General features: G+C 51.2%; 1 protein-coding gene across 1 annotated transcript in view; it reads right to left on the bottom strand.

Annotated features, from left to right (window-relative positions):
* LOC142243778 (cytochrome P450 2C8-like) overlaps positions 1-10996 on the bottom strand; it is a 95304-nt gene extending 84308 nt beyond the window's left edge. The window contains exons 1-2 of the mRNA XM_075315978.1: positions 10829-10996; positions 8199-8361 (exon numbers count right to left, since the gene is read on the bottom strand). Of these exons, the coding sequence (XP_075172093.1) occupies positions 8199-8361; positions 10829-10996 (331 nt within the window). The remainder of the gene's footprint in view (positions 1-8198; positions 8362-10828) is intronic.
* Positions 10997-11524: the final 528 nt, after the last annotated feature.

The raw sequence follows: 11524 nt of genomic DNA, 5'->3' as shown, positions 1-11524 counted from the left end.
CTTCTCTCTCCTTCTCTCTCTCCACCTGCTCTCTCCATTTCTCTCCTTCTCCCACCTGCTCTCCTTCTCTCTCACCTCTCTCTCTCTTTCTCCCACCTGCTCTCCCTTTCTCTCCTTCTCCCACCTGCTCTCCCTTTCGCTCTCTTCTCCACCTGCTCTCCATTTCTCTCCTTCTCCCACTCGCTCTCCATTTCTCTCCTTCTCCCACCTGCTCTCCATTTCTCTCCTCCAATCCGCTCTCCATTTCTCTCCTTCTCTCACCCGCTCTCCCTTTCTCTCCTTCTCCCCCCCGCTCTCCATTTCTCTCCTTTTCTCACCCGCTCTCCATTTCTCTCCTCCACCTGCTCTCACTTTCTCTCCCTTCTCCCACCCGCTCTCCATTTCTCTCCTTCTCCCACCTGCTCTCACTTTCTCTCTTCTCCACCTGCTCTCCGTTTCTCTCCTTCTCCACCTGCTCTCCTTTCTCTCCTTCTCCCACCTGCTCTCCCTTTCTCTCCTTCTCCCACCTGCTCTCCTTTCTCTCCTTCTCCCACCTGCTCTCCTTTCTCTCCTTCTCCACCTGCTCTCCGTTTCTCTCCTTCTCCCACCTGCTCTCCCTTTCTCTCTTCTCCCACCTGCTCTCCTTTCTCTCCTTCTCCCACCTGCTCTCCCTTTCTCTCCTTCTCCCACCTGCTCTCCCTTTCTCTTCTCCACCTGCTCTCCCTTTCTCTCCTTCTCCCACCTGCTCTCCCTTTCTCTCCTTCTCCACCTACCTCTCTCCTTTCTCTCCTTCTCCCACTCGCTCTCCCTTTATCTCCTTCTCCCACCTGCTCTTCCCTTCTCTCTCTTCTCCCACCTGCTCTCCCTTTCTCTCCTTCTCCCACCTGCTCTCCTTTCTCTCCTTCTCCCACTGTTCTCCCTGTCTCTCCTTCTCCCACCTGCTCTCCCTTTCTCTCCTTCTCCCACCTGCTTTCCCTTTCTCTCTTCTCCCACCTGCTTTCCCTTCTCTCCTTCTCCCACCTCCTTTCCTTTTCTCTCCTTCTCCCACCCGCTCTCCATTTCTCTCCTTCTCCCACCTGCTCTCCCTTTCTCTCCTTCTCCCACCTGCTCTCCCTTTCTCTCCTTCTCCCACCTGCTTTCCCTTTCTCTCCTTCACCCACCTCCTCTCCTTTTCTCTCCTTCTCCCACCTGCTCTCCATTTCTCTCCTTCTCCCACCTGCTCTCCATTTCTCTCCTTCTCCCACCTGCTCTCCCTTTCTCTCCTTCTCCCACCTGCTCTCCATTTCTCTCCTTCTCCCACCTGCCCTCACTTTCTCTCCTTCTCCCATCTGCTCTCCCTTTCTCTCCTTCTCCCACCTGCTCTCTCTTTCTCTCCGTCTCCCACCTGCTCTCCCTTTCTCTCCTTCTCCCACCTGCTCTCCATTTCTCTCCTTCTCCCACCTGCCCTCACTTTCTCTCCTTCTCCCACCTGCTCTCCCTTTCTCTCCTTCTCCCACCTGCTCTCCCTTTCTCTCCGTCTCCCACCTGCTCTCCCTTTCTCTCCTTCTCCCACCTGCTCTCCATTTCTCTCCTTCTCCCACCCGCTCTCCATTTCTCTCCTTCTCCCACCTGCTCTCCATTTCTCTCCTCCAATCCGCTCTCCATTTCTCTCCTTCTCTCACCCGCTCTCCCTTTCTCTCCTTCTCCCACCCGCTCTCCATTTCTCTCCTTTTCTCACCCGCTCTCCATTTCTCTCCTCCCACCTGCTCTCACTTTCTCTCCTTCTCCCACCCGCTCTCCATTTCTCTCCTTCTCCCACCTGCTCTCACTTTCTCTGCTTTTCCCACCTGCTCTCCGTTTCTCTCCTTCTCCCACCTGCTCTCCCTTTCTCTCCTTCTCCCACCTGCTCTCCCTTTCTCTCCTTCTCCCACCTGCTCTCCCTTTCTCTCCTTCTCCCACCTGCTCTCCCTTTCTCTCCTTCTCCCACCTGCTCTCCCTTTCTCTCCTTCTCCCACCTCCTCTCCTTTTCTCTCCTTCTCCCACCCGCTCTCCGTTTATCTCCTTCTCCCACCTGCTCTCCCTTTCTCTCCGTCTCCAACCTGCTCTCCCTTTCTCTCCTTCTCCCACCTGCTCTCCCTTTCTCTCCTTCTCCCACCTGTTCTCCCTTTCTCTCCTTCTCCCACCTGCTCTCCATTTCTCTCCTTCTCCCACCTGCTTTCCCTTTCTCTCCTTCTCCCACCTCCTTTCCTTTTCTCTCCTTCTCCCACCCGCTCTCCATTTCTCTCCTTCTCCCACCTGCTCTCCCTTTCTCTCCTTCTCCCACCTGCTCTCCCTTTCTCTCCTTCTCCCACCTGCTTTCCCTTTCTCTCCTTCTCCCACCTCCTCTCCTTTTCTCTCCTTCTCCCACCTGCTCTCCATTTCTCTCCTTCTCCCACCTGCTCTCCCTTTCTCTCCTTCTCCCACCTGCTCTCCATTTCTCTCCTTCTCCCACCTGCCCTCACTTTCTCTCCTTCTCCCACCTGCTCTCCCTTTCTCTCCTTCTCCCACCTGCTCTCCCTTTCTCTCCGTCTCCCACCTGCTCTCCCTTTCTCTCCTTCTCCCACCTGCTCTCCATTTCTTTCTTTCTCCCACCCGCTCTCCATTTCTCTCCTTCTCCCACCTGCTCTCCATTTCTCTCCTCCAATCCGCTCTCCATTTCTCTCCTTCTCTCACCCGCTCTCCCTTTCTCTCCTTCTCCCACCTGCTCTCCCTTTCTCTCCTTCTCCCACCTGCTCTCCATTTCTCTCCTTCTCCCACCTGCTCTCCATTTCTCTCCTTCTCCCACCTGCTCTCCCTTTCTTTCCTTCTCCCACCTGCTCTCTGTTTCTCTCCTTCTCCCACCTGCTCTCCCTTTCTCTCCTTCTCCCACCTGCTCTCCCTTTCTCTCCTTCTCCCACCTGCTCTCCATTTCTCTCCTTCTCCCACCTGCTCTCCATTTCTCTACTTCTCCCACCCGCTCTCCCTTTCTTTCCTTCTCCCACCTGCTCTCCCTTTCTCTCCTTCTCCCACCTGCTCTCCCTTTCTCTCCTTCTCCCACCTCCTCTCCCTTTCTTTCCTTCTCCCACCTGCTCTCTCTTTCTCTCCTTCTCCCACCTGCTCTCCCTTTCTCTCCTTCTCCCACCTGCTCTCTCTTTCTCTCCTTCTCCCACCTTCTCTCCCTTTCTCTCCTTCTCCCACCTGCTCTCCCTTTCTCTCCTTCTCCCACCTGCTCTCCCTTTCTTTCCTTCTCCCACCTGCTCTCTCTTTCTCTCCTTCTCCCACCTGCTCTCCGTTTCTCTCCTTCTCCCACCTGCTCTCCCTTTCTTTCCTTCTCCCACCTGCTCTCCCTTTCTCTCCTTCTCCCACCTGCTCTTCCTTTCTCTCCTTCTCCCACCTGCTCTCCATTTCTCTCCTTCTCCCACCTGCTCTCCATTTCTCTCCTTCTCCCACCTGCTCTCCCTTTCTCTCCTTCTCCCGCCTGCACTCCATTTCTCTCCTTCTCCCACCTGCCCTCACTTTCTCTCCTTCTCCCACCTGCTCTCCCTTTCTCTCCTTCTCCCACCTGCTCTCCCTTTCTCTCCGTCTCCCACCTGCTCTCCATTTCTCTCCTTCTCCCACCCGCTCTCCATTTCTCTCCTTCTCCCACCTGCTCTCCATTTCTCTCCTCCAATCCGCTCTCCATTTCTCTCCTTCTCTCACCCGCTCTCCCTTTCTCTCCTTCTCCCACCTGCTCTCCCTTTCTCTCCTTCTCCCACCTGCTCTCCATTTCTCTCCTTCTCCCACCTGCTCTCCATTTCTCTCCTTCTCCCACCTGCTCTCCCTTTCTTTCCTTCTCCCACCTGCTCTCTGTTTCTCTCCTTCTCCCACCTGCTCTCCCTTTCTCTCCTTCTCCCACCTGCTCTCCCTTTCTCTCCTTCTCCCACCTGCTCTCCATTTCTCTCCTTCTCCCACCTGCTCTCCATTTCTCTACTTCTCCCACCTGCTCTCCATTTCTCTCCTTCTCCCACCTCCTCTCCCTTTCTCTCCTTCTCCAACCCGCTCTCCATTTCTCTCCTTCTCTCACCCGCTCTCCATTTCTCTCCTCCCACCTGCTCTCACTTTCTCTCCTTCTCCCACCCGCTCTCCATTTCTCTCCTTCTCCCACCTGCTCTCACTTTCTCTGCTTCTCCCACCTGCTCTCCGTTTCTCTCCTTCTCCCACCTGCTCTCCCTTTCTCTCCTTCTCCCACCTGCTCTCCCTTTCTCTCCTTCTCCCACCTGCTCTTCCTTTCTCTCCTTCTCCCACCTGCTCTCCCTTTCTCTCCTTCTCCCACCTGCTCTCCGTTTCTCTCCTTCTCCCACCTGCTCTCCCTTTCTCTCTTTCTCCCACCTGCTCTCCCTTTCTCTCCGTCTCCCACCTGCTCTCCCTTTCTCTCCTTCTCCCACCTGCTCTCCCTTTCTCTCCTTCTCCCACCTGCTCTCCCTTTCTCTCCTTCTCCCACCTCCTCTCCTTTTCTCTCCTTCTCCCACCCGCTCTCCGTTTATCTCCTTCCCCACCTGCTCTCCCTTTCTCTCCGTCTCCCACCTGCTCTCTCTTTCTCTCCTTCTCCCACCTGCTCTCCCTTTCTCTCCTTCTCCCACCTGTTCTCCCTTTCTCTCCTTCTCCCACCTGCTCTCCCTTTCTCTCCTTCTCCCACCTGCTTTCCCTTTCTCTCCTTCTCCCACCTCCTTTCCTTTTCTCTCCTTCTCCCACCCGCTCTCCATTTCTCTCCTTCTCCCACCTGCTCTCCCTTTCTCTCCTTCTCCCACCTGCTCTCCCTTTCTCTCCTTCTCCCACCTGCTTTCCCTTTCTCTCCTTCTCCCACCTCCTCTCCTTTTCTCTCCTTCTCCCACCTGCTCTCCATTTTTTCTCCTTCTCCCACCTGCTCTCCATTTCTCTCCTTCTCCCACCTGCTCTCCCTTTCTCTCCTTCTCCCACCTGCTCTCCATTTCTCTCCTTCTCCCACCTGCCCTCACTTTCTCTCCTTCTCCCACCTGCTCTCCCTTTCTCTCCTTCTCCCACCTGCTCTCCCTTTCTCTCCGTCTCCCACCTGCTCTCCCTTTCTCTCCTTCTCCCACCTGCTCTCCATTTCTCTCTTTCTCCCACCCGCTCTCCATTTCTCTCCTTCTCCCACCTGCTCTCCATTTCTCTCCTCCAATCCGCTCTCCATTTCTCTCCTTCTCTCACCCGCTCTCCCTTTCTCTCCTTCTCCCACCTGCTCTCCCTTTCTCTCCTTCTCCCACCTGCTCTCCATTTCTCTCCTTCTCCCACCTGCTCTCCATTTCTCTCCTTCTCCCACCTGCTCTCCCTTTCTTTCCTTCTCCCACCTGCTCTCTGTTTCTCTCCTTCTCCCACCTGCTCTCCCTTTCTCTCCTTCTCCCACCTGCTCTCCCTTTCTCTCCTTCTCCCACCTGCTCTCCATTTCTCTCCTTCTCCCACCTGCTCTCCATTTCTCTACTTCTCCCACCCGCTCTCCATTTCTCTCCTTCTCTCACCCGCTCTCCCTTTCTTTCCTTCTCCCACCTGCTCTCCCTTTCTCTCCTTCTCCCACCTGCTCTCCCTTTCTCTCCTTCTCCCACCTCCTCTCCCTTTCTTTCCTTCTCCCACCTGCTCTCTCTTTCTCTCCTTCTCCCACCTGCTCTCCCTTTCTCTCCTTCTCCCACCTGCTCTCTCTTTCTCTCCTTCTCCCACCTTCTCTCCCTTTCTCTCCTTCTCCCACCTGCTCTCCCTTTCTCTCCTTCTCCCACCTGCTCTCCCTTTCTTTCCTTCTCCCACCTGCTCTCTCTTTCTCTCCTTCTCCCACCTGCTCTCCGTTTCTCTCCTTCTCCCACCTGCTCTCCCTTTCTTTCCTTCTCCCACCTGCTCTCCCTTTCTCTCCTTCTCCCACCTGCTCTTCCTTTCTCTCCTTCTCCCACCTGCTCTCCATTTCTCTCCTTCTCCCACCTGCTCTCCATTTCTCTCCTTCTCCCACCTGCTCTCCCTTTCTCTCCTTCTCCCGCCTGCTCTCCATTTCTCTCCTTCTCCCACCTGCCCTCACTTTCTCTCCTTCTCCCACCTGCTCTCCCTTTCTCTCCTTCTCCCACCTGCTCTCCCTTTCTCTCCGTCTCCCACCTGCTCTCCATTTCTCTCCTTCTCCCACCCGCTCTCCATTTCTCTCCTTCTCCCACCTGCTCTCCATTTCTCTCCTCCAATCCGCTCTCCATTTCTCTCCTTCTCTCACCCGCTCTCCATTTCTCTCCTTCTCCCACCTCCTCTCCCTTTCTCTCCTTCTCCCACCTGCTCTCCATTTCTCTCCTTCTCCCACCTGCTCTCCATTTCTCTCCTTCTCCCACCTGCTCTCCCTTTCTTTCCTTCTCCCACCTGCTCTCTGTTTCTCTCCTTCTCCCACCTGCTCTCCCTTTCTCTCCTTCTCCCACCTGCTCTCCCTTTCTCTCCTTCTCCCACCTGCTCTCCATTTCTCTACTTCTCCCACCTGCTCTCCATTTCTCTCCTTCTCCCACCTCCTCTCCCTTTCTCTCCTTCTCCCACCCGCTCTCCATTTCTCTCCTTCTCTCACCCGCTCTCCATTTCTCTCCTCCCACCTGCTCTCACTTTCTCTGCTTCTCCCACCTGCTCTCCGTTTCTCTCCTTCTCCCACCTGCTCTCCCTTTCTCTCCTTCTCCCACCTGCTCTCCCTTTCTCTCCTTCTCCCACCTGCTCTTCCTTTCTCTCCTTCTCCCACCTGCTCTCCCTTTCTCTCCTTCTCCCACCTGCTCTCCGTTTCTCTCCTTCTCCCACCTGCTCTCCCTTTCTCTCTTTCTCCCACCTGCTCTCCCTTTCTCTCCGTCTCCCACCTGCTCTCCCTTTCTCTCCTTCTCCCACCTGCTCTCCCTTTCTCTCCTTCTCCCACCTGCTCTCCCTTTCTCTCCTTCTCCCACCTGCTCTCCCTTTCTCTCCTTCTCCCACCTCCTCTCCTTTTCTCTCCTTCTCCCACCCGCTCTCCGTTTCTCTCCTTCTCCCACCTGCTCTCCCTTTCTCTCCGTCTCCCACCTGCTCTCCCTTTCTCTCCTTCTCCCACCTGCTCTCCCTTTCTCTCTTTCTCCCACCTGCTCTCCCTTTCTCTCCGTCTCCCACTTGCTCTCCCTTTCTCTCCTTCTCCCACCTGCTCTCCCTTTCTCTCCTTCTCCCACCTGCTTTCCCTTTCTCTCCTTCTCCCACCTCCTCTCCTTTTCTCTCCTTCTCCCACCTCCTCTCCTTTTCTCTCCTTCTCCCACCCGCTCTCCATTTCTCTCCTTCTCCCACCTGCTCTCCCTTTCTCTCCGTCTCCCACCTGCTCTCCCTTTCTCTCCTTCTCCCACCCGCTCTCCATTTCTTTCCTTCTCCCACCTGCTCTCCCTTTCTCTCCGTCTCTCACCTGCTCTCCCTTTCTCTCCTTCTCCCACCTGCTCTCTCTTTCTCTCCTTCTCCTCACTGCTAGTCATATATCTTCTAATCCAGGACCCCCACAGCTGTTACCCCCCATCAATTCAATCACCTATCACTTCCAACCTACTAGAAACTACCGCAACTTTTCCAACATAAAAGCAATTCACTTGACCCTCCTGCTCCATAGCTCCTCTGCCTTCTACATGACCCTATACTCCTCCTCTTGGACCTGCCCTCAGCCTTTGACACTGTAGACCACTCCCTCCTGTTGCAGATCCTCTCTTCCCTCTGGATCACAGACCTCACCCTCTCCTGGATCTCCTCATACCTCGGTAACTGCACTTTTAGTGTCTCCCACCATCTCATCATCCCGCAATCTCTCTGTCGTGTAGCTCAAGGCTCTCTTCTGGGACCTCTACTCTTCTAGATCTATACCTCTGGCCTGAGACAATCCCCCTGACTTTCAGTACCACGTATACGCTGATGACCCTCAGATCTACCTCTCTGGTCCAGATGTCACCTCTCTTCTGTCCAGAATCCTGGAGTGTCTATCAGCCATATCCTCCTTCTTCTCTTGTTTTCTAAAACTCATTTCGAACAAAACCAAACTCAGCATCACTGAGGCCATCTGGTCAAAGAGCTGATACCATGCTACGTCTGCTGCAGGCCCAAATGATGAGAGCACGATACCGCTGTTATCAGTGCACCCTCTGAGCGCCTGCACCAGGGACAGCGCGGTGGAGGGATCCTTTAATGGTTCCTTTAATGGTCTTAGATCTTAAAGTGACAGTTATCCTTACTGTATCCATCAGAGTAGAGATTAACGATAGGAGAGAAGGGACGGCCGCTGAACTCCTCGCCTTGATCTAACAACGCGTGCTTCACCGCTTCATAGCCACAGACGACCACCATCGGATCCGTCAACTTCCAGATGGTGAACACCGGACCGTACTTCTTGTGAAGCTTCAGATGACACAAAAGAAGAGTTTAGAGAAGGCAAGAAAACAAAAAATGATCAAGCCTGCCCCCGGATGGGTCAGAAAAAGGGTCGGAGGACTGGGAGTTATTACTGATGAACAGCACAGTGGAGGAGCATGTGTGGATGGTCTGATTCAGACAGTACTATAGGGCGGTATTATCGTATACAGCTCACATATGTGGCTCTCTGTGGTCTGGGCACTGTGTGGCTCTCTTTATAGAGACAGCTATAGTCAGTACGCAGTTCTCCCGTCTGTGACATCTCCACCTGTAATCAGGCCCTGGTATGTACATTATATAGGTGATACTGTGGCGGAGGTATGTACATTATATAGGTGATGCTGTGGTGGAGGTATGTGCATTATATAGGTGATGCTGTGACAGACGTATGTACATTATATAGGTGCTACTGTGACGGAGGTATGTACATTATATAGGTGCTACTGTGACTGAGGTATGTGCATTATATAGGTGATACTGTGACTGAGGTATGTGCATTATATAGGTGATACTGTGGCGGAGGTATGTACATTATATAGGTGATGCTGTGGCGAAGGTATGTACATTATATAGGTGACACTGTGACTGAGGTATGTGCATTATATAGGTGATGCTGTGGCGGAGGTATGTACATTATATAGGTGATGCTGTGGCGGAGGTATGTACATTATATAGGTGATGCTGTGACTGAGGTATGTACATTATACAGGTGATACTGTGACTGAGGTATGTACATTATATAGGTGATACTGTGGCGGAGGTATGTACATTATATAGGTGATACTGTGACTGAGGTATGTACATTATATAGGTGATACTGTGGCGGAGGTATGTACATTGTATAGGTGATACTGTGACTGAGGTACTGTATGTACATTATATAGGTGATACTGTGACTGAGGTATGTACATTATATAGGTGATACTGTGACCGAGGTATGTACATTATATAGGTGATACTGTGACTGAGGTATGTACATTATATAGGTGATGCTGTGGCGGAGGTATGTACATTATATAGGTGATGCTGTGACTGAGGTATGTACATTATATAGGTGATGCTGTGGCGGAGGTATGTACATTATATAGGTGATGCTGTGGCGGAGGTATGTACATTATATAGGTGATGCTGTGACTGAGGTATGTACATTATATAGGTGATACTGTGGCGGAGGTATGTACATTATATAGGTGATACTGTGGCGGAGGTATGTACATTATATAGGTGATACTGTGGCGGAGGTATGTACATTATATAGGTGATACTTGACTGAGGTATGTACATTATATAGGTGATACTGTGGCGGAGGTATGTACATTATATAGGTGATACTGTGGTGGAGGTATGTACATTATATAGGTGATACTTGACTGAGGTATGTACATTATATAGGTGATACTGTGACTGAGGTATGTACATTATATAGGTGATACTGTGGCGGAGGTATGTACATTATATAGGTGATACTGTGACTGAGGTATGTACATTATATAGGTGATACTGTGGCGGAGGTATGTACATTGTATAGGTGATACTGTGGCGGAGGTATGTACATTATATAGGTGATACTGTGACTGAGGTATGTACATTATATAGGTGATACTGTGGCGGAGGTATGTACATTATATAGGTGATACTGTGGTGGAGGTATGTACATTATATAGGTGATACTTGACTGAGGTATGTACATTATATAGGTGATACTGTGACTGAGGTATGTACATTATATAGGTGATACTGTGACTGAGGTATGTACATTATATAGGTGACACTGTGACTGAGGTATGTACATTATATAGGTGACACTGTGACGGAGGTATGTACATTATATAAGTGATACTGTACATTATGTAGATGATATTACCAGCAGTCACAGTAATCACCTCTATAATGTACATACAGCAGTCTATATACATTATAAAGGTTATACTGTGTCTTCTGTATATACATTATGTAGATGATACTGTGACGGCTGTATATACATTGTATAGGGCATACGGTGATTGCTAGCCATATACCTCACATAAAGTAGTCATAGTGTCACCTATATAATGTATATATAGCAGTGTCTCCTATGTAATGTATATTGAGAACTCAGAATGTGATATATATTCAACAGCTGGAGTGTCTCCTATACGATATATACACATATAGTGTATACATGCAGATGTGACCGCTGGGACCCCATGATCCCGAGGACCTGAGCTCTGTAGACCCATGTAACTGGAGCTGGGGTTGATCATACACATGGCGGCGCCATTCTCATGGGGATCTTCAGATAACTCCTTACAGAGAGCGGTGAATGCAAGATTCACTGATCGGGGGTGAGGGGCGGTATAGTAGGTGGGCTGTGGGGTTTGTGTACTCGGGCTGCTATTGGTCCCAGTCTGGCCCTGATGTCAGGGGTGCACAAACTTAATTGTAATAATTGAATTGTCCCAATGTCACATACCTCTGGGAAGTATTTACAGAGAGCACTGACATATTTAGGAGTCCCCAGAAATGGCAGTGGAGCAGATCCAGGGGGCAGGAGCTGATATTTGTTCTGATTTCTCCAGGGGAGAAGGAAGAGGAAGGTGAGGACGGAGATGAAGATGGACAACACCAAGAAGATGACCATGGTCCTGCGAGTGATCAAACGGAAGAATATCAAATATCACACCACTCTGCAACATTGTATCCACTAAACGGAGCATCCCCCTCCCCCCACCATCTACACACAGATACATGGTGATACAGTTGTGCTTAAAAGTTTACACACCCCGGCAGACTTTTTGCTTTATTGCCCTTTTTGTCAGAGAATATGAATGATAACACACAATCTTTTTTCCGCTCATGGTTAGTGGTCGGGTGAAGCCATTTATTGTCATTTATTGTGTTTTCTCTTTTTAAATCATAAAAACCACAAACATTCAAATGACCCTGATGAAAAGTTCTCACACCCCTGTGATTGTGGCCTGATAACAAGCACAGACATTGATACAAATGGGTGTGAATGGCTAATAAAGGTGACATCCTCGCCTGTGACCTGTCTGCTTGTAATCAGTGTGTGCATAAAAGCTGAGTGAGTTTCTGGGGTCCAGACAGACTCTGGCATCTTTCCTCCAGACACTGACGTTTCTGGATTGTGAGTCATGGGGAAAGCAAA

Source organism: Anomaloglossus baeobatrachus, chromosome 6, assembly GCF_048569485.1.
Source record: "Anomaloglossus baeobatrachus isolate aAnoBae1 chromosome 6, aAnoBae1.hap1, whole genome shotgun sequence".
NCBI classification, from domain to species: Eukaryota; Metazoa; Chordata; class Amphibia; order Anura; family Aromobatidae; genus Anomaloglossus; species Anomaloglossus baeobatrachus.
This window is presented reverse-complemented; position numbering and strand designations above follow the sequence as displayed.